Genomic DNA, 24,214 nt, shown 5'->3' with positions numbered 1-24,214 from the left:
TTAAAAACAAAACAAAACAAAACAAAAACATTCATATGTGTGTGTGTGTGTGTGTGTGAGTGAGTGAGTGTGTGAGTGTGCAGAACATTACTTGTGGGCATGATCAATAAAGGCAATGGTCTTCACAATAAGTCAAAGTTCAAACTAAAATAAAATTGAGTTTAAGATCAGAAATCCATTTGGATGTGAATATTTGTGTTTGTCTGAGATAAAGTAACAGCAGTCGAAACTGCAAGTAATCATGATGTGGCTTAAACAACTGATGATATTATAGGATGAGCTAAATTCCTAATAGTGCCTGATTATTTATCAAATGAATGGAAGTTTTAGGTTTCCTTCTACGTTTTTGGAAAAGTTATTAGTGGATATGTTCAGGTAATAATTACACTTATCAGATTTCTCTTTTCAATACAATCAAGGTGGCTTGATTCTGGTTTGTGCGTTATTGGGATTTCTAAATTGACATAATTGTTTTCTATTGCACAGCTGAAGCCATAACTAGCCTTTTACGAAATGAATACTTGACAGGTGATCTCATCTCAGTAAGAAAAACCCAAACAAACAGAAAAACAAACGACACAGCTCAAAGGGACAGTTCTGACAAAGTCATAAGCCTAATGCAGCAAACGCAGGTGACAAAGTGCCTCGTAAACATGCTTCATATTTAAAAAATATTTCGCTTCCACTTTTTTCTCAGAGCAATATAAAGTTATTAGTTGATTTTACACCACCTGCCAAAGGCTATGCTGAACATATGCCTGCGGCAGGATGACAAGAATTTCCCCAATTGATACGGTGCAATGTCATAAATTTGTCAGGCAAACTGTAATTCTGCAGGACACTGCCCGTAGTTCAACACCTTACTCCAAACTATACAACGAAAAACATTAACAGACACACGGACACACTTGCAGAGGAAGTGGGAAATGAGCTTTTATGAACCAACATTGGAAAAATGATAAAACTTTCTCTGACGGTGCCGTTTCCCTGAATCAATATCATAATAACACAGAGTGAACATAATGTATGATAAGGTTGAAAACAAATTGTAAATACCCATATTTCTTTTTTATTTTTTTATGGACATGACCATTACTGAGAAAATGGAAATTATATTTGTGTAATAAAAAAGCATTACCACAGAAGGCACAACTCCATTTAAGGCTGACCCATAACATTTCTATCAGCACTTTAAACCCAGCATCCATTACTTACAACTACTGTGTCCTCTTTAAGAGACGTTGAATGCAGAATTATAAAAGGATGGTTTGTATAAATGCAGAAAACACAAGTAAAAAATATCTGGCCATTAGTACAGTCTGTGGTGCCTGCAGGACAGCTTGGACATGGAAATGGGTGATTTAGATCAAATTAGCAGCTGTCACGATATCCATAAACACATTCACAGACCATGGGCCCCAGAAAGAACAAACTTTTACACTCATTCCTCTTTAAATTACACCAATTTAAGGATGCAATCTATCAGTGCTAATCTCTTCATCTGCATGGAGGAGGAGGAAAATATCCACCTAAGACAAAGAAAAAGCAGCAGTGGCACACAAGCACTCGCACCCAGCAGACTACAGATGCCAGCGGCTTTCCAGAGCATCACCTAGGAAGATGAAAAGGAGGCCAGAGTGGCTAAGAGTACAGATGGCATTTCCACTCTGTGACTATAAGCACAGACTCCTTCCACAGTCATCTTCTACCCACATCCCTGCCTGGCTTCTGCCACTCTCATCCGCCCGGTCCATCCTATTTCTCTGTGCTGCAGAGACAGTGGGCCCTGCAATCCAGCCGAAAGACACCATCTGTTTGGACATCTCTGTGACAAACAGAGGACTGAATCAGACTGGAAATGTGAAGCTGAACTCCTGAAAAACTGATTGGAAATTTCTTCTGTTTGAGGAGAAGCGTCACTGCTGCTGTACTGCCACCTTCTTCTGCAACTTTTTAAGTGTTATTGAAATTAACTAGACACCTGGAATAAATGCTGCTAAAAAACTGAGTACAATTAAGTTTTCAAACTGCTCTTTTAGAACGGAGTAATCACTAATTGAGCCATTTGCAAGACTCCTCGTCTTCCCTTTTTTTGCTCTTTACTTCACTAGTCTTTTGAATCAATGTTAGTTCTGACGAGCTCTGACATTGCTAAATCCCTCCATGCAGTCCCGTTCAGGCATCACAGGGGCTTTCTTTGTTCTAGGATAAATAGTAAAGGTTCCAATCCCCTCACCTCTTGCTGTTAACAGCATCCTGCAGGCATGTGATGGCTGTTTTTAAAGATCTCTTGGTCAACACAAGTGTTTGTAACTGACATCATGACAGGATATCTTCTCTAACAGCACAGAAAAAGTGGCGTAAAAGCAGGCTTATAAACACATCCACACCCATTTGGCGACTCCACTGCAGAGGATTCTGGACTTCAAAGAAGTGCATGTGGTAATCTGCTTTAAATGGATGTTTCTGGTACTCTATCATAGCTCGATCATCAACTGAGCCGACTTAAACCATGGCTGAAAAAAACAATGCTAATAGTGGATAATTATCAGCTTTTACTCCGTCTGCACTAGCTGCTCTATTCCCTCTCCCATCACACACAGAGGCTGGTGAATAAACACAATGGCATGAATAAATAATGACCCCACAATCCTCTTAAGGTCCCCGAATTGTGAGGGGGAAAAAAGACAAAAGTTTACTTTTGGTGTTTGAGAGCAAGCGGAGCCTGAAATTGTAAGCGACTCATTAGGGCTACATGTGGCTTGCCTGGGGCCTTGCTGAACAAAGATGGCACTATCCCCATCCTGTCATTTCTCAGTGCACTGCAGGCCTGGCCTAATAAAATTCTAAAGTATACCCTTAAGAAACAGCAATAGTACGTTCCTAATAAAAGACAGTCAAGAGCTTAAGCACTGCCTTAAAAAATACAAAAACCTCCCATCTTCCAAACTTTCTCCTGGAATCAAAATTTTATTAGACTGAGTGGGAATTTTCGGCGTGCTGAGAAGGCCACCTTCGCCTGATTTGTGCAGATTTGCTACGCTGTGTATAAATGTCAGAGCAATATCTATGCTTTTATGCTAAAGGATCATACCTCTGTCAAAACATTATTTCTTCCTCTCATCATGCTCTCCAGATAGCTTACATAAAAGTCCCCTGTTTTTCATTTCAGACACTTTGTCAGTGTTAAAGAATTGATTTGTGTGTGCCTCCCAGCTCCCACTGAGTGCATGACAGTTCAAAAGGCTATCTAAAATACATGCTGCCAAGAGGCCTGTGTTTCTAAGTGCTTATATAATTTACACCATGGTTAAACTAAAGCCACTGAGAGTCTGCAAAATGGCAAAGAAGGCTTGTTTATAATAGAAGTATTTACAATAATTTAACGCTAATATAAGGCTGCTACATCACTGACAGAAACAGAAATCCAGTATCTGCATTTGGACCCATTTAGATACGTCTCTTAATTCTCTTTTATGAAAAAATAGCAAGCTTTTGACACAGTGGTAGTAGCAAGAATGTAGTAATAAATAACAAGTGCAGACAGGAGACACCTTTTCTGGAGCGTAATTGTAGAGACTTTGGTCAGAACAAGGTAAACCAATTTTAGTTCCACTCAGGCGAAGATTGTAAATTAAGTTGCCTGGGGTAGACGGAGTCCTAGCAACTGGAGATGGGCGTGAACACGAGGATTACCTTTTCATACTCAAACCAGTGGTGAATCAGAATGTGAATTTCATATATTTTCTTCCATTGCCGAAAACTGAACATTAACTTCAAAACGTGATCATTTTAATAATAGTGCGGATACTGTGGTACCTGTGGAGCAGTCTGGACGCTGCAGTCAGGAGCCCGTTATGCTGCAACATGTTGTTTTTATTGTAATGTGTTCAGATGGCTTTTAAACTTATCACTACTTATCACAATCAGTCAAATTCATCCATTTGAGTTTTGTTTTTTTGAATATAAATCTTGTTTATTTGCAGGATCAGATTGAGGCTGATTATTTCAATCATTTCTAACTGATCAGCAGCAGATGCGTGAAGCCTGATCCATTTTCAGTCCTTTTTTGATTGCACTCTATCTCTCTTTGGGTTGTATTGTTACCTCTCAGACATTATGCATTTTTATTTAATGCATTTTTACTGAATGTTTGAAAGTGAGGGCTGTCAAGTGATGCTCCTATCAACAGATCCATATGAAAATTTTAAATGTAAATTTTCCTTTCAGTGGTCCAAGCAACACCTGCTTCCATTATGTTTCAAAAGCTACTGTGACGGCCGCATGTTCAGTAACACTGGGCCACCGTGTTTAAATAAAGGTTCACCAAATGAATGGAAAAAAATCCATTTTGTGACACTGAACCAAATCACTTTTTATAAATGTACAGCTACAACTTTTCAAGTTTAAACTGAGCTTTTTTCACAGACTGAGCCCAAGGTTGCATTAGCCTAAGAGGCCCTTCCATTTCTTCAATGCTGCATCTTCACTGTCTCTCAAGTAATACTGACAACAAAAAGACGATGCAGTCCATTACAAGGGTGGCAACTAAATGCAATTAAAAAACCACAACAATCAAAGTCTGACCTGAAAGCGGCAAGCATCCAATTAGTGATGTACACTAACAAGCTGTAACCTGCAACCTCTTGCTCGCTGAAATATGCAGAGATAATTCTTTAAAACTTCCACAAAGTCAAATTTACTTCTAGACTTCAGGGAAATCAGGGTCATCGGGGTGATCTCTCAGAGCTGAAAACAAATCATTCTGATGCCATTTACCAACATAAACAAGGTTCGGAAAAAAGAAACTCTTTTGTCCTCACTTTCAGGTTCAGCTCTGCAAAAAGATTACAATACTGCTGCCTCAGTCATGGAGCAGACGTATTCTCTGGGGTCATACAAGCCACGTATGTCTTTTTAATATGTGTATAATTTTTAATAAGTGTTTATCAGTCAGCTGACCGACAGAGGTCAGTTTATTTTCTATTTCCCGAATTAAGTTTTCAAACTTGTCCTTTTATTCATTCCTAAAGTCAGTGTGGAAATGTTTCTGGCTGTCCTGGACTGTATTTCCCATTAGCACTTAATTAAATGTTAAAACTGTTACACATCCAACCTCCTGCGAACCACAATTAGTGCTCAGCTCATAATGAGTGAGTTTAAATTATCTAAATAGCTCAAAGTGTGCCTATGCCAAAATCTGGTGATTCACACACTGTAAGCATTGAGGTTTGAAGACAGACAGATTGCAGCTCCAGTGTGACCTGCTGCAGAAGCCAGCAATTCAGCTGAGATAAGACTAGTGTTTCCAGTGAGACAGCAGTACTTCACAGGAACCACTGAAGGCAGAGGGGAAAAAAATCTAAAGCTTATGTCCTGAGCTATTTTCTTCAACATGAGCAGGCTGTGAAATTTCACCGTGCCAAGCTACTTTCACTGTGAGAGAAATAATACAGGAGGAACCTCAGCTGTCCAACACATCAAGGTTTTGGAACAGCAGGGTCTTTATGTGTGTCAAAATCTTCCATGTGTGCCACCCCTACATTTAAGTGTGCTAATCTTATTCTGAATCACGCAGTACACTGACAAGCCCTGAGAGCAAAAGCGGGAACGCAGCAAATAATTCGTATTAATTATGCTAATTAATTAATCATTACAGCTACGCTCGCATTACGTTACCACACAAACGATCTTGTATTCCACATGGTTCAAAGTAAAGAGTAAAAAGAAGTACAAATGTTACACATCGTCTGAAAATGTACTACATTTGTTGTGGCATGGTCCCTTACTCAAAGATGTACATAAATGCACGTTCTAACCTTTAAGCATGACAAGCATTATCCAGTTTTGGATGACGAAGTGACAGACAAACATTTGCATTACCTGAGCTGATGTTTGCTGATGAATATTTTGTAACTCAAGCAGCCCTGAAAGCTCTGTACCTGGATTGGTATCAGAGACTTACACTGACGGTATCAGAGGTGACCGCTAATGAGAGAAATCTCCGCATGGAAGTTTAACTGTGTCTATCTAGGGCAACCGCACATTATGATCACTGTTTCCTCAGCCTCAACAACAAGCACTAATTGCTTTCACTTGTGATAACTGCTTGCTCAGAGCTATCTAGAGTTCCAACAGACTGATATACGGTGTTCAAAAACATAAAACACAGGTCAAGATAAAATACTACTTTTTTTGTAATGTATGCTCAGAAAAGAAAAAAAATACAGGAGAGCAATTAACTTGCATCAAAGGACCAATCATACATCTTTGTGGGCTGGGTATCAGACAGTATTGACGACTGATCTGATAGCATATGCTAGATTAGAGATCCAGAAAATCACCGCATTGCTATTTGTATCCCATTTTAGACAGGGAGAGCAGTTCTTAAAACTAACATAAATATAACATGAGCGTGGTTAATGACTGTATGTTAAATGGATACTGCTGAGAGATGGACAGAAGTTGTGAGACTGGGTTAAGACGATCCTCCATGGAGGAGGGCTCATCCTGCTCCATGTCGTGCTTTGAGCTGCACTGAGGCCCCTGAGCTTTGGTGGTAAGATGGGCCCTGATGTGCTGTTGGTTTAGACTGTCAGAGGCACTGGCAGCGAGCGGGCATGCAACTCCACAGATAACAGACCAAAACTGTCCACAAGGGCCTCTAAAACCCAGCAAATTAGCCTGCAAATGAGCCAGAGAATATCTCTACTAATCCATGATCTGAGCAGAGACTCTGCCAAAAAAAGTAAACAAATAAATAACTTCACAAGAAAAACTGGGGGTGGAAATAACCACGGCTGTGAGCTGGGAATCCACTAGTGATTTCTTTGAAGCATCATTTCGCCTGATATTCTGCTGCTACGATGCCTGTGACCATTTCAGAACAAGCTTCCATGTTGCGCTCGATGTGGATGCAGCGAAATTACAGAAAACACTGTCCCCTACAGCAAATGATCACAGTCTCTGTGTCGCTTTTGGCATCGCTGTCACTGACGCCAAAAGGCTTCTGTGATAGAGATGTGATTTTATTTGTCTCTACATGAAAACTGATAGGATTACCAAACCTGTTTCAATGGTGTAACTGTTTCTGTGGTTCCTTAAAACAAAATATTCTATCCATACCTGTCACTTATTTTAGAACTTAGCAAACAGATAAGATGCCTGCATGCTCTTACTGTTTAATGTCTTCCATCCTGATGAGTTGATCAAACTTGTGATGTGTTTGAACCATTGTTCTGATATTCTGGATAGTGGAGTTATTTGGAAACCAAAAAAATAAAAATGGACAAAAGTAATAAATCAAAAAGATTTAAAATGAAGAGTATTTTGCACAAATTCTGCATCCTTTCATGTTTCTCCTCTGTTTTGCTCTCTGCAACATGTCCAGTGATAAACAGGCTGATTAATGTTTATGTTACTGTAAATACTGACATTAAATATGACTGATATTACAGAATAGCCTGTAGCACACAGAAAATTACGAGCGAGGGCTGTGATCAATAGCACAACCTTGCAGTGCAGTGGTACAAGGTGAAAAGAATCACTCCATATGATCTGTTACAACATTCAACATAAACCATCACACTCAAAATATGTCTTTTAATTTTCTAATTATGCAATTTCAATGCGCACAAAGTTACAGTCCACCATTGTAAATGTATGATTATTCATTTACTAAAATAAGATCCATATCTGTCCAGCTGACATGTATGATTCCAGTGGATAATTTCCAGTGAGAGACGTGCTGTCTTCACTTAAAGACTGTTTTCATAGATGAGTATAAAGGACTTACAGAGACAACAATCACCTGAAGCTCAACATCAGCAAAACAAGTGAGGTTGTGGTGGAGTACAATGCTTCAAATATGGATGTTAGCGCAAAGACGCTAAAGATGATAAAAGGTTGATGCTTCACACACGTTCACCCGGCAGCACGGAGGATCTATACAATCACGACAGTTTCAAGGTGGACATCCAAGGTTACTGTCACCAATTCAGTATCTGACCATGTGAAATATGGTCACAATCTGCCCTTCTGTTCCTGAGTTAGGGGGTTGAATAATGGCCAGAAAAGTGTTTTTGCAGGACATTATAATGTCACAGTGAAGCTGAACTTTGACATTCAGCTTCTCAAATGTTAATCACTTGATCATTTTTTTCCTATGAGACATCTGTGTGAAATTTTACTATAATTACTATATGAATTCTTGAGTTATGGTCAAGAATTGCATATGTGGACCACCAAGAAGAAATTAGTTCATCCTTGAGTTCAATGAACGTCTATACTCAATTTAAAGAAATTCCCTCACTGTGTTCCTGAGCTATCACGTCAACAAGAGCAGGACGGACAGACGGATGGACAACCTGAAAAATGCCACGACTTCCCAGCATGGACGAATAAAAACAAGAAAGGATTTACTCTATCTTAAATACATCATTAAAATATCAAGAGCAATAGCTTGCTTGCTGTTTTGCATGGAGTTGGATTTTCTGTCAATTTTAATTCAAAGAAAAAGACCTGATAATAACATCGCTCTCACATATGATAATTTTATAATTTGCTGTCCAAGTATTCACATAAAAACTATTTCTTTAGTTGCTCTGCACATGTGCCTTGTGTATATGTGTGTGTGTGTGTGTGTGTGTGTGTGTGTGTGTGTGTGTGTGTGTGTGTGTGTGTGTGTGTGCACGCAAATATGTTGCTGCTACTCCAAGGTCACAATAGGAAACCCCATCTCTGTGGTCCTACCACACTGCTGTAAAACATGCCCTAATGAATCCAGCCCTGTATACAGGAAATGTCTTGTCTAATTGGTCTGATTTCACTTCACTCCACACGCTCCTCACGTGGTGGTGAAGCTCCGGGACTTAAATGTGGAGTGTGCATCAAAGACATTGGTTTTTTCACCTCAGAAGGGTGTGGCCATCAGCACTGGTATTTCAGCATGCACGGTCTGAGATTCAGATGCTTGAATCAAAGTGTAAAAATGCTGCTTGTTCTGTGGTTACTTCTCATTATGCAGAGGGTACGTTTCTAATGTGATTGGCTATTTTCACTCATCTGTTGTGACTCAGATGTGTTCTAGTGAGTAATATCAGAAGACTTCCCTCTAAAAAACATTTAATTGTGTTAGTCATGGTGGACTGTGGTAGTGGTACTCCAAAACAACGTTCATTTAGACATACTCATGTTTCTGTGACTTCTGCAAACTCAGACTTTTACTTTGGCTCTATTTGAAAAATACAACGCTGCTTTTAATAAAGGAAAATGGACCATCATTAGAATTAAATACAATCAAATTAGAATAAATACACTAAGCAATTAGTCTCAAGCTCAGCTGGTGCTTTTCTGTGGAAGGAAAATGCGGCTTTGGCTGAGAATAACAGAACTGATCAAACGTTCTTTCAATCACGATCAGCATGTTAAGAGGACAGGCCGATGTACTCCCTGCTCAGGTTCCAACCTTTTCAAAACCCATCAGCCTTTTGGGGCTGTGACATGTTTCCACGAGGAACACCTGTCCCTCATAGACAGTCGTGCTATGTTTGATGATTCTGTAACTGAGCGCCACCCTGGAGCTCTTAACCTCAATCTTTCAGCAGCTCAAAGTTCCTTCAGTCGTGAACCCTCCAACAACTCTGATACAGGCAGCAAAGGAGTAAATCATCATCGCTGTAGAGTTGGCGCTCACTGCAAGAATTTTTGTTTCTTAGTCCAAGAAAAGCAATTCTAATTGTCATCATTGTAATACTTTTTTTAACCATCTTTTTGCTTTTAGTTCTAGTGCTGTGTAGTAGGACACATAACTAAGAATGGAAGAAGTTTAGTGGAGTATTGCTACAAGTAGTTATTCATTGCCATTCTTAGTAATTTTAGGATTTGTGTAATTGTGTGCAAAGCAGACCAGCTTCATTAGCATAATACATACTGAATAATATTAAGGCACTTTACATCTCAATTTGAAAATTTAAGGTTGTCAGCAGCAACGAAGACAGAAAAAAAAAAATCTTATTTCAACAACTGTTAAGCTTGTGTATGAAAATGCAGAGTCCCCATGAAAAGACAATCTGACAAGCCAACATCAATAAGTACTGCTCTCACCCCAGCTAAGTGTGATCACATCAGCACATTAGCTACTATGTGCTTAGGTCGTATAAATGCTGACTGATTCCATGCAGCTAACCATGCAGAACAAAAAACAGAATTGAGTTAAGAAGGCCGACCATCGTTCATCTTCCTTTTCTGCAGCTTCAACTCATTAGTCAGTGGAGGAACCTAAAAAGTGTGTTATCCCCATACTTGCTTGATGGTGTAAAAGCACGGCTTATGCAAGGGAAAGTATAGACAAACAGAATAATTCAAACTTCTCATGAAAAGGACTGGTGCCAGTATATTTTTGCTAATCATCACACCATTCTGCTTTCTACGAACATGCTTATTTCAGTCTAAGAAAATTTCCAAGATCAAATTAAGCAAAATTGAAAATTGTCATTTCTCTGATCATTATGTCCAGTCTCTTCAGCCAGAGACTCAAATGGCACTACAAACAAGAAGACATCACAGCAATCCTTGCCTCATTTGTCTGGATAGCCAAGAGAATTTCTGAATCAGGCTTAAGATTTTATGGAGTACTTTTAAAGCAGAGATGGCTTTGGGTCCCTCCATCAGTACTTACACTTGCTGTGAATACTTATATACTTTTATTGTTATGGGTGCAAAAGTAACGTTCACAATCAGAGCTGCAAATTTTGTCATTACTGGCTGTTTCTGTACCAGATTCTGTTTTAAAAGCCAAGTCAGGTCACGACAACTAGTAGTACTAATAATAATAATATCATTATTATTATCATAGTTGTAGTACTAGTTTTAGTAGCTGTAGTAGAAGTGGTGGTAGTAGTTTAGCAGGTGTTTTCAAAAAATCTTTTTAGTGACCTAAAACTACAGTTTGCATGTGGACGAGGACAAAATGTAGAGGAAAAGATGTACTTCCATAATATGCATACACATCAAGACAAAGCCTGCAGAGTTTGTGATGAGATCTCAGCAGAAACTTCCACTAGTTGCTTATGTGCTGCAGAAAATCCAAACTGAGAGGTTATGGAGGGACTTTCACAAGAGGATTTCACTGGTATTCCTCGAGGCTTTGCCCCGAAGCAATGCCTGCAGCGACCTGGATTTGAGTAATGAGCAATAATAAAAAATAATCTAAGTCCAATAACTGAATATCAAAATATATAAAAAAGCTGCTCTCAGAATATTACTACATTGTAGACACACACACATATGTGTGTGTACATAAGCTTGTGTGTCATTATTGCATTACATTACAGTATGTGCCTGTATATGAACTGTTCTCATAAGGACTTGAAGCAAAATTTGGGCACCCTGCATGGTCAGTATCACAGCTCCTAAACGCTGTTTGTAGCTAGCTAAGAGTCCTTCTGTTCTTGTTGATGGGATTTTCACCCATTCTTCCAGCAACAGGCTTCTAGGTCTGAAAGAATCTTGGGTCCTCTTGCCTGCACTGCTCTTTTCAGGTCTATCCACAAATTTCCTGTAATGTTAAGGTGGGGGGACTGTGACGGCCTAGTTTAGATGCCACTGTGCAAACTACTGATGCTGAATTTTGTGGTGAGAATGCAGGAAAGGATGACTTTTCCATTAAGTATCATGAAGTGCGCGCGCACACACACACACACACACACACACACACACACACACACACACACACACACACACACACACACACACACACACACACACACACACACACACACACACACACACACACACACACACATCCCATTAATCAATACAGAACAGATCTCCCAGGAGGGCGGAGTAAGGGAAAGCCAAATCAGTACACAACTAACAGCCCCCTGGAAATAATTACATTTTGTCCATCTAAAAATACCTGTGTGAGTCAGAGAAGCTTTTTTTAATCAACAGGAACTGTGTAGTTAGCGGACTTATGGAACATGTGACTAACAACAGTGCCTTGACAAGCTTTAGTGGCTCCTGCCAGTTCTCATGGTTACAGAAACGTAATAGTGTAGCCATGACAGTGGGGGAAAGCTGGGATTAGAGAACACATCTAGATAAGATGTAATGGGGTAAAACCCAGGAACAGCAGCCCTCTCCCAAACCCAGCAGGCTGGACTGGCCTCCTTGCTGTTCAACCCCTGTAGGATGTGCAATGACTCAGCAGTCGCTGGCTGCTGGAAATGTCCTCAAGGAGCTCCCTAGGGACCAGAGACGTACTGGGTAGGAGAAGCACACATACCTGAGGACACTGCATGAATGCACTTTTGACACAATATGAGCACAAATGCATAACAATAAGTGCTTGACATAACTACTAACACTCAAGTACAAAATGCCAGTGATTGAAAGACCCCATGGTCTTTGGGTACAATGAAACATTTATATAGCAACCTATGTTTTCACTTGTTACTTGTCTATCATCCCATAGCAGGTTAGAATCTTAATAAAGGTAGCAACTAATTTTATAATCACACATGAAATGAGTCTAGTATAGCACATCTTTATCAGCAAGGGGTCTTATTCACAGTACATACAGGAAGACTCAGAATCAGTTGAGCATCAAGAAAATGTTTCAACATCGCTATCGTTTATTTGCATGCATTAAAACCAGGGTCAAGTAAGTCACATGTGAAGAGGGGGAGAGCTGCCCAACAGCTTGAATAGATTAAGGCCGAGTAAATGGTTTGTTGATTTTAAAAGATTAAAGCACACACAAGCAGACCTGCTCGATGGATTTTAATTAACTTGCCATATATAAATTGTATGTTATCAGGCATTACTGAATTAAATGCTGAACACAAGTGCTCTTTCTGCTCGGGTGAGTTGAATAAAAAGCTACTTAGAATCTCGATTGCATCTCCAAGATGTAGCATGATGCTGCAGCTACGGGTGCTCTGAATCTATTCCAACATACCGACCCCTGAACAGCCATCCAAGGAGATTCTCTTTAATTATGTACAATACAGCCAAGTCCCCTGGCATCTCAGATGATCAAGCAGAGGGATGCCACGCTCTCTCCCCGAGTCATTCGGGCAAATGGATTCCACTTCCAAGAGTCATTTCTGTCAGTTATAATAAGAAGCTAATACATAATGTGACACACTCTGAAATGCAAAACTATTCACAAGGTTCTCTGCAATGCTGTGCAGGGGCAATTAGAATTTTGCCGCTAGGCCCTTGATGAGTTCCTCTATCTCCGAAGTATCCTGGGAACAGTATCATAAATCTGCCAGTTAATATGCATGATTTAGGTTTGTGTTTAACTTTGCATAATGTGAAACAGAACTTAAAATTTTAGCACATAGCACCACTGAGTAAAAAAAATGGAAAATAATTCATTTTGGCAGTAAACACGTGCAGAAAGTAGTAGGCATTGTAGACACAAAAGGCCTGTGTGGGTAAAAGAAACCTGTCTGTCAGGTACTGCCTCCACACGGCACTGAATTCACTCCAAGAGCTTTTTCTTTCAGTGTAGACACTATCCAAGCAATTACCAAGTTGTAACTGAGTTTACTGACAAATAAGCGCTGGGGGGACTGAGCTGAGAATCAAAATGGCACTTCTGCTTCCAAACAGAATTCTGTATCTCATGACTTTACAGCACATTAATCTATAATTTGAATAAGAGTATCTTCAGCAGAACTGCTATTATCTTCTGGCTTCTTCCGGCACTTGACATGGCTCACAGTTACATATTCCCTGAGCTCAAGTGACCTTCTGAACAAGCACACAGGCTCATCTGGCCCTTGGGGGAAAACACCAAGCCACAGAGAGATGAATTCGATACATATGGCTTCCCATTTCCTGGCAATAATTTCACCAAGAAAGCTGCCAGACCAATTCCTATCAAAGTGCACATATGATTCACACACTGCACTAAAAAGAAGAGCGCGAGAAGAAAATGATGTGGGAATGATGAACAGCGCTGGTAATGGTATGCTAAACGTCTGGCTGTGCTGAAACACTGATAATTGTCTATTTCTTCAAGAGGTCAAATCCGACATTAGATTTAAAAGAACTTAATAAAAATGCCAAGTTCGATTTGGTGAGATGGAAATAGTGTTTACTAAGACAGAAAAGATGCAACTCATGTTGTGGCTGTATGGATTCCAGTGGAGCAGTCGAAAACTAAACAGATCCAAACCAACATGACCATCATTTAGTCTCATGCGGAACAATCTAGCTTGTGTTTTTTGCTGTCTCAAAGATAAAGCATGTCGTTCTGCTGCAGTGTGCACGAACATGCTTAAAAAAATAAACACTAATCTATTCCATTTCAACATGAAAATCAAATTCGCATGGAAAGAGACGCATTGTAAAAATCAGCTTGCCTGATAAGGAAGAGAGAGAAAAGCACCCTACCGTTTTCTGTGTTCTCGTGCTCAGTGTCGGTGAGAGTTAGGTTGGAGTTTGCCCTGCTGGAGAGGCACGAGCTGCGGCCTGACTTGGTGTTGCTGCGGCCCCATAATCTGACCACATGCTCTGGTGACATGATGCCATCTGTCTCTGTGTCTGCATCTGAGCCCACACTGACTGAGTAGTCGCGGTGTGGCAGCCCCAGGTCAGTCCTGTATGTGGCTACGTGGGACGGGAGGGCCTCTCCAAAGCCGAGGTTTCGAAGGGAAAAGTCTGCTCCTGTAAATACAAAGCCAATAAATACAAAGCTCTGGTAATGAAATCTGCCACTAACTGCATCACTTAACATAATGAACTGTATTCAGTGCAGAAAAATATGACAGCAATACCCTGGCCTTCAGCGGTGCAGTAACAATTTAAAAGCAAAAGGTTTCACAAGCAGCAGCTGTGGAGTTACATGAAGATGCAGATGCAATTAGTATTTAATCATCTTTAGCATATTTCAATGTGTTGCTTTCAACACACCTATGTGATGTCAGATGTCAGACTGGTATCTTGTTTTCAGTTCAGTATATGTCAAAAAGGATTAGCAAGTTATCACATTCTTGCCACCTTTTTTGGAATCGGTGTTATACAATCGATGTTTTCGTTTTTTTCTTTCATTTATAAGCAACATTAGTTTTCAAATGCCACACGCCTTTTATATCTTTACATGTCGGATTTGAAAACTGAGACATCTGTCACTTCAATTTTCTCTCTCCTAAGTTCTCTACCAAGGTAATTGGAATTACCACTGCAAGGCAGGAGACTTGTAAAGCAGTCCTTGATGATTTGAGAATCTCATTAGATTCTGTAACTGCTGAAAATGAAAAAAATAAATAAAAAAAATCAAAGACTGTTTCTTTCCCTCAGTGCACCACCTAAAGGACACAGCCTATGTTACGATGATAAAAATTGTATATTCTTTAGTGAAGTGGTAGACCTATGTCTCAGCTGGATTTAAGGTTAGCTCGACAGTGTCATCACATCTGATTTGAACTCTGATGATCAATAATATATCTGAGCGAGCAGGTAAAGGTATGCATGTCTTCCATGCAGTTTTTAACACTGGCATGGTGAGTTCAATCCCTGGCCACCTCTGTTAATAGTCAAACAATGCAGAGTGACCTCTGCAGCGACTGAATGTGAACTGCAAAGAGACTCCTCATTAAATTGCAATGATGCATATATTGAGATCAGGCACCAGGCAGCAATGTTCCCTTCACCTAATAACCTGCGTGTCGTTCATTGTGCATTGCTAATATACTTATAGATGAAGCGTATTAATATCAATGACGATCTCTGTTATTGACATAATTCCACAGTATTTCTAATATTGGCACAGCTAAAGCTAACCTTGCCGGCTGAACTCGTCCACTTCGTGATGAACCATTTCCTTGACACGGCTCCCATAGGCCATCCTTGAGTCATGGTCGAAGGCCTTGAGCGTTTCGCTTGAGCTGTAGGATTTGGGGTTGGGTTTGCCATCCTCACTGTCTGCTGAGGAGCTGGTGTAACGGCGCTCTGTGTCCTGCCGGGCCGTGAGTGAGCGGTAAGGTCTACGTTCCTTCACTTCCATGGCTGACTCCACGCTATTTTCAACATCAAATGTGGGTTACAGTGCCAGTTTAGAGTGATTCTGTAAAAGAAAACCACAAACAAAAAACACAGATACGTGATGTATGAAGACACCTTGACAGTATCTTTAAATGCAATCCTTTCATGCATCATCAAAAATATGATCACTTGCAACCACCAGTAACAATTATATTAAGAGGTATCTAATATAAACATCATTAGGAATTGGAAATAACTTCTATACACACACACACACACACACACACACACACACACACACACACACACACACACACACACACACACACACACACACACACACACACACACACACACACACACACACACAAACACACACACAAACTTAACCAAGCAACTGTGAAAATAAATAAAATGCAAATGCATGTTTCCAAACAGCAGTGTATGCATGGCTCAGCACACACAGGGAGAGCATGAAGAACCACCAGGATTAGATTTAATAAAATATGGCACAACAAATCTTGCACCTATAAAGTTTACGGTGCAAGTCTCCCACAAATATTCTATTTTATGTGCCATATAGAAACGCTGGGCCTCCAGCATCTGTAAAAGTGGCAGGTGTCCTTCCATGAATTGTGTTGTTTATAAGTTACAAATCATCACCAGCTGAAAACTGAGGAGCTAAAAAAAGCTGGAGCTACACTGAACCAGCAGAGATGATTAAAATCTGAAACATAAAACCCCAACTGTCAAATAGCACACCGAGCATAAGATCAATGGAGGGAAGGAATTTTAGCATCCAGCTATGTCCCGTGTTTTATTTTCTTGCCTTGAAAGACAAAATATTCAAAATGGCAGAAAAAATAAAGAAACAAGCTTTAAAAGAATTGTAATATATTCTAACATAAATGTTTTTAGCTTCACTATATATTCATTTTATAATTTAAAAAGGTAAAACAGCCAAAAAACACAGGAAGCAAAAAAGTGCTGTTTTAATTGCAACATGATCTATATTAATATTACAGCACTTAGCTGATGGCACGTTGCAAACAGCTCATTCGAAGCGACCGCATGGTTTTAAGATATTGAGCTGGATTAAGAAATGTCAATGTGGATACGAACTTGATTAAAGGCTTGGTCGCTGTTTACTCTGAGGCTCGATCACTGAACATTGGTAATCAGTGAGCAGACACTGAAGCAAAATAATCTCCTGCTTCTTCCAAATACACTGTTATGATGATATATCCACAAAAACATGTCATGAGCTGAAAACCTTATCACTCATGCTTCCTCTATACGACTCGCTTCCACACTTGAAAATGTATTTTACAGCAGCATAAGCCAAAATGGGATGCAAGTCACTGGATGAGAGACATTTGAAAGAGAGATAAAAACTACTCCTGGTAAATCTGGGACTTTTTAGTGACAATATGCCTGTGTTGTTTAGACAAGGATTTTTCCACAAGATAAGCTCTTTATGAATACTGTATGAGATTCGTGCTGGACAGAACAGTAAACAATAATCCTTAGTGAACTATATTTGCCCCTGCTTCCAAAAAAAAACAAAAAAAAACCCTTTATTGAAGAAGCCATTGTTGGGGTTGGGGGTTTCTTTTTGTATGTATTGACAGCTGAAAAGATCCTAGTGATTAATGACTTGGGGCCTCAATACCAGGACCTCCGCCACATGGAGAGGGGAAATGCTCCCACTCTGCAGCCGCAAGAGCACTTCAGCTGCTCCCAAGATTTCTGATGCAGCTTGTATGGGTTGCTAATTTTTACCTTTTTGCTCAAGATCCTTGATGCTATGCAAATGTGAGAGAGCACAGAACAAGCAGCTTTGTAAAGTTTCAAGAATGTTCTGTAAAGTGCATTGTTTTTGTTTCCAAAGAGCTGAGCTCAGTGCTTCGGCCATCTCTCTTCTGTACAGCCCCTGCTCCTCATTATTAATCGGCTGGTATGCAATGAGATGTATCTTTGAGGCCATGGGAAACCCAGAGGAGTTTTTCAAAGAAGCAACAGGCCGTCCACGATGACAGATGCAAATGTAGGTCCTGCAAACACATCCACCTTGACTGCAGCTGTCAGAGTTTTCACAAAAAGCATGTAAAACTAAACAGTGCTCTTATTCAGAAATAGACTACATCTGGCATTATCATAGTGTTTCAGCACCAGAAAGCAAAGCTGTTGTTTTTGTTCATCTGTCTATGTCTAAATCATGGGAGAAGGAGCCAAAACAAAGAAAATGCCACTGTTGTATTATTTCAATGTAGTGGTACGTGAAGATGATAAACAGAAGGTTCTATTGAACCAAGATGTCTCAACACTTAATGAGAAACAGAAGCAAGAAGTGATAGGAGCACTATTTTTAAAGTATTATTATCATCTCATAGCAAGGCACAGGGGACTGAAAGTAGAAGCTTGAAACACTGAAGGAGAAGGTTAATGAGGGCACATTCACAAAGACTCAGAAAAGTTATTTACAAAGACCAGTGAAAAATGAATGCCATGGATTGAAATCTCTGAAACGAAGATAACAATCACGGGCTTTTATTTCAAAGACAAAGTTCCTCTAAAGCTTGAGCTGCAGAGCTTGAGCAGTGCCAAAAAGAAGCTAACTGCATATCTATGCAATGATCCAAAATCAATTGAGGTCTCTCTGGATAGACAAAAGAAATGGTGGATGGTCTGTTTTCCCCTTTCAAACAATTGCACACTCTACATTTTTCAATTGCATTGTCTACAACTGGCCAGAGTAGAGTCAGAGCTGTCTGTGGGTGTAAAGCAAAGGTATAGCAGCTGCAAGCAGAGTAATAATTTGGTTCTGCAGAGGAAGTGTTGCAGCGAGCGATGACAAATTAACTGCATCAACAGATACAGTGATGTTGCATACGATGCTTGTTGATTTGTTTGTCGAGGGCTTAACTGCAGACTCACACATTATTCAACATCCTTTTCTTCAAGAGCTAAACAACCATGGAAGCACTGCCTACGTGTGAAGGTGTGGACAAGACGGATCGCCATGGCAGAAGAATTCTGCTCTTAAAGGTTTCTATGGTGCATCCAACAACTGTGAACAAATTATGATCAGACAGTAAATGTTCTGAATAGGTGATCACTGATAAGCTCATGACGATTGAAACTGATTAATGTACAGTACATGCAGAATACACGTATGAGTCAAACTGGTACAGACAGCACATGATCAGTGGCATGTCTTCTGCCTGGTAATGACGGTTCATTCTTTATGCTGCCTCTGTTATTTTACTGTCTAGGATCAAAGATTCAAACCAGTTTAACATACTGGAGAGAAGGCAGAACTTCAGTTTAAAGTACTGCCAGAGTCTGAAGGTAAGTAACCACCCAAGCCATCAATCACATTCACACTTAGGTGCCATTGGATTGGCATTGGATGAACACACAGTGTGGCCAGCTACTGTATGTTCTTCTGTTAAAGAGTTCTCTTTTCAATGCAGGCGGTTGCTTCCCTAAATTTCAATTTTGCATTAAAAATGTAATCATCTTCGTCACTACAGATCTTTGCATAGACCAGTTAGCCACTGCTCTTAAACCAAAGGATTTATAAGACTCAATCAATACCAATTATCTCTCTCTGATTAACTTAAGAAAACTTCAGAAAGTAGGGGAAAACACTCATCATGAGCTCCCAGAGGACAAGGTGAACCGTTTGTTTTGTCTGGCCAGCAGTCCAAGAAAAAAATTATATTCGACATACAATGCAAGAAAATTGAGTTTTGCTTCTCAAAGGATGCGTGCTTGTTAGTATTAAGTCCATACATGAGTTCCCCGGCCAAAAACGGGGGTTGATGTTAATTTTTGTTGAATTTTTTTCTGATTGTGTTCCATTCTTTCTGGATAATCAGCACTTCCAAACTCCCCAAAACCAATTAACGCTAAAGCCGTATAAATGTGAGCAGGCTGAAAACTTTGTCGCTTCAGAGGAGTTCCTTGATGCGATGGTAGCTGCTTGCACTTCACAAAATCTGTCAAACCAACCCATGAAACAAACCACCAGCACTGAATGGGCACTTCCAGAAGCCCCTGTTAAAACACTCATTGAGGTTTTTGCTGGGCAGATCGTTGTGACCATTGCTCCAGTGTCAGGAGTTGGTTAAATATGGGATCTAAATACGTGGGTGGCGTTTGGGGTACAATATAAATGCAAATGACTCTGTACTATCCATCAAACAATTAGCAGTGTGCTGAGAATTGCTATTCAGTGCTGCGGCATATAAATCTCGCCTTCACTCTGCACACAACCCTGTTTTCCATGATAATTAACCGCTTGCTGCTCTTTACATGTTGCAGATTTTCTATGCAGAATTCCAAGACTTATGTTAACTAACATTTTCAGGAGACACAGAAAACAGACAAAGTAACACACATGCGCGATGTTTGACAAATCCCTTGGAGTATAATTCGATGATTACAGATTACTTGTCTGTGAAATCACTTAATTACTTAGTATTATTACTAATTACTATCACTACGATTGAGACATAATGTGTCACTGATTAGTGATGACATTTTTAGACAGATTACTGCTGATATACAAAGCATGAGCTAAATGTTTGTTTGGAGGACTACAGCTTTGCAGTTCAGGGAGACCAAACTAACATTTTGATATATGATCAATGTTAATAAGCCCACACAGGAAATGTCAACAACTTTTAGCAAATCCAACCCAAATTACAATTTAGAATTTCTGCAAAATAAAAAAAAAGTAATATCTGCCAATCATTGTAAACATATATATTATATATATTAAAGGCATCAGGTGACAAAGTTTTTAAAATATGTTTTTGATGTATATCTGTTTTGTTATTATCTAATCTGGTCACGTCGTCAAAGGATTAGTGACAGTTAGCTCACAACACTGCAGACAAAAGGTATATACACAAAAGCAGCCTGTAGTGCAACAGAGAGGAAATTTGGGCAGATATCAAGAACATTGTCTACAAGATCCATTGAGGGCAAGGAAAGCTCCATACAGGCACCACTTATTTCTATTCTGGAAATCTTTCACATGCCTCGGCTCTATAGAAAACCCTCCTCGGTCAACAGAAAGGTGTGTTTTCAATAGAGGAAAAAAGACTTGGGTAGATGAGGTGGGGAAGGGGGGGGCGGGGGCTGAATGGCTTGCCAAACAGACCTGAATTCTGTAGTGTTAATGCAGGCTGGGGAGAGAGAGGAGGGGGCACGGTTGCGGTGGGGCATCTCAGCAGCCGCCTCTTTCCGGGATCAAAAGCGAGCCCCGCCAGCGAGTAAAACAGAATGCGTAAAAGCCTTAACATAAACAAAAGTAGCCTGGGCCCACTGCTGCAGCACGCTCCCCGCTACTAATCACTCTAAGCAACTCAAGGTTTAGTCCTGACAGAGGGAGCCGGCAATGCAATAATGCTTTTAAACCAGCCTGGTAAATAACATGGAGAAGCAGTATATTTACAATCACCTCCTCCATTGATGTATGCCCCCGACCTTGGCCAAATACAGCAAAATGTTAGCAGCGCTATGTCAGGCCGAAAAGTTCACTTATCCATTATCAGTATTGCTGCTGAACCACAGAAAATACATTTGTGTATTTTGCTGGTTTGCTACTGCAGCATAGGTGCATGTGAGAAATGATCCAGCTACATATCCTAAACTGAATTAAAGGAAATAAGTCATCTGGACTCATAAGGTTCACTACAGCCCCGAGGAGCAACTGAGACAACAGATAAATCTGAAATTCCTGCAGGTTTTAAAGAGGAACTCTCCACTGAGGTGAAGTGCTTCTGTTCCCAGGCATGGCCGCTGAGTGCAGAGGTCACCCTGGTGGTGACCTGTCTCTCATTAGTCTGCGATTAATGCTCATTATCCTGCAAAGGCTAGACCTGAGTTTGATTTATAGTTTGGCCTGCGGTGAAACCAAACCTAATACCAGCTAAGCAATAATCAAATTACTGTAAACTTGCTACTGTCAAAGTTACTGTTACAAATGTCTGAGGTTTCCCACTGCAGCCTGAGGAAGGTCTACGGGACCGTAATGCTGCAAATAAATGATGCTCTGATCAAAAATATTTTACATGCGGTTCTGTATCCTTTGGGGTTAGTTCACTCCAATTGCAAAAATGCATTTTCCCACTGCATGTAAATTGTGTCTGTTTCATATGCCAACTTTTGAGATGTCTGCCTGTGAGATTTCAGCCACTGTCCCTAATTCAATAGAGGTGAATTGAATTATATTTCTGCTCACAGCACTGAAGAATTACATTAAAAAAAAATTAATGGCAACGTCTTTCCAGAAGTAATGTCCCTGTTATTCTGAATAATCGATAGATTACGCTGTCAACATTTTCCATTAGAACGTCTTTCTACCTAAGTTACAGTCAGTCCCTTTGAAAACTGTCAACAGCAAGGCCGTCACACATTGAGGTGGACAAACAAGAATCCTTTACCTCCACTGTCTGTACAGGGACACATACTTCAGAGCTTTAGTGGATAGAAACTAGCAATACTAGTTACTGTTAGAGTGAAAAGCATGTTTTTGGTAACATAACTCCTAAAATTTGGTAAGGTTAAGAAAAGGCAATCGTTATTATGAGCCAATGAACTCATTGACATACTTCATTTTGACCTCTGCTCCAAGATCAGCTTGCATTCATCAGTCTCCTCTCACAGTGTTTGGACCACACACTCCTGTAGCTAACAGCAGTATATTCAACAGAGTTCTTTCAGGTGACATTATGAGCCTTCTGGTAGCTAAACTGGAGGTAGTCTGCTGTTCATCCACATAGTGTGGGAACAGCTGTTGAAATCTCTAAATGTACTGTATGACCTCACCAGCTGAACACATTTTAGCACACACATTAATTCATACTTTTTGTTGCTGAGAGCTTATCAATTCACCCTCATTTTGATTTTGAACGTCATTGAAAATTCTGAGCAATTCTGCACTTCTAGAGTAGATCAAATGGAGAATTATTTCATTTTGGAAACTGGTCAAATAACCAGTACCGTCTTACTAGAAACAAACCTGAGTTTTATACTTGTTGTCTGACCTTATAACTAGTAGTTACAGTTTTATATTATCCTACCAAACTGAGCTAGAATAAGGTGAGTGGAAACCTGTGCGGCTAGTGTTTGACTTTTCCTCTCTGCATTTCTGAATGGACCTAAACCCACAACACAGAATCTTTTCTTCTTATTGTAGCTTACAGTTCTAATTATAATTTTCTTCAAAATCTTCACAAAAGCACTATCTGTGATTCCTAGATTTTTGAAGTCCATTGTATTTTAATGTAATACTGCCACTTCCATTTGCCTCAGAATCTCAGAAAAAAGCCCTTTACCTTCACAGTGCTTAATATACGAATGGCTTTATCAAATATCACTTGCCTGGGACTCATTATAAAAAAACTGGTTGTACTGTACAGGCCTGTTCTGTATCGGCCTTACAAGTATTCACGCAACTGATGTCGCCACTTTACAGAATGCAAAATGAGGTGAAAGTTAATGTTTATTGTTTTTTTTTCCGCCAGCACTTTATTAGTTTTCCATTCAACCCTGAGAGTAGGCTGCCTGGGTAATTTAAAAGACTGAAGAGTACTAAAGGAGCAGAAATGGAAGCAGGTGACTCCCATGCTATGACGTTGTATTCAAATAGTAGAATGAAATGGCTGCAGCTTCTTGGAAAATATAATATTTACAAAATAATTCACTGATGTTATCACACCTTGGTGCCACTAATGATCCTACAGTTTACTGGATCCAAACATGGTGCATGAATTATGTTTAGTAGCCGAACATTGAGGTGTTACATTTCACTAATTCTGTTAAAATTAATATATTTACTTAACATTTTGCAAAGAAAAAAGTAAAATCAAATCAAACAAATACAGTGCAGTACATCCTGACTGTGTCTAGACTGAGATGAGCCAGATTTCAGTTGACTTATGGCGTCAGAATTTGTCTCAAATGTGTCTCAAGTGACCACTTGTGTTTGGATTTCACTTCCCTGCTTGATATGCAAATAACCATGTAAATCACTTTAATTCCTGTAGGCCAGAGAGAACTGACTGCATATGAAGTCTGTACTCACAGTCCACAACATAAAGAACTTTGTCACATGAATCCCTACAATCAGTGGCTCCAGCATATTGGACATGAATGTGTTGTACTGTGGGTGCAATCACACCTGTATTTAGAGCTGTCC

At 39.8% G+C, this 24,214-nt stretch overlaps 1 protein-coding gene across 3 annotated transcripts in view; it reads right to left on the bottom strand.

The window, feature by feature from the left end:
* The window catches only part of tenm4 (teneurin transmembrane protein 4), a 146,445-nt gene that overhangs the window by 96,650 nt on the left and 25,581 nt on the right, over positions 1-24,214 (bottom strand). For all 3 annotated transcript variants that reach the window (XM_070969824.1, XM_070969821.1, XM_070969822.1), the window contains exons 2-3: positions 15,799-16,081; positions 14,410-14,682 (exon numbers count right to left, since the gene is read on the bottom strand). In XM_070969824.1, coding sequence (XP_070825925.1) covers positions 14,410-14,682; positions 15,799-16,021 — 496 coding nt within the window. In that variant the 5' untranslated portion in view covers positions 16,022-16,081. The remainder of the gene's footprint in view (positions 1-14,409; positions 14,683-15,798; positions 16,082-24,214) is intronic.

The sequence above is a fragment of the Chaetodon trifascialis genome, chromosome 9 (genome assembly GCF_039877785.1).
Source record: "Chaetodon trifascialis isolate fChaTrf1 chromosome 9, fChaTrf1.hap1, whole genome shotgun sequence".
In the NCBI taxonomy this organism is placed as follows: Eukaryota; Metazoa; Chordata; class Actinopteri; order Chaetodontiformes; family Chaetodontidae; genus Chaetodon; species Chaetodon trifascialis.
Note: the sequence above shows the minus strand (reverse complement) of the source record. Positions and strands in the feature narration are given on the sequence as shown.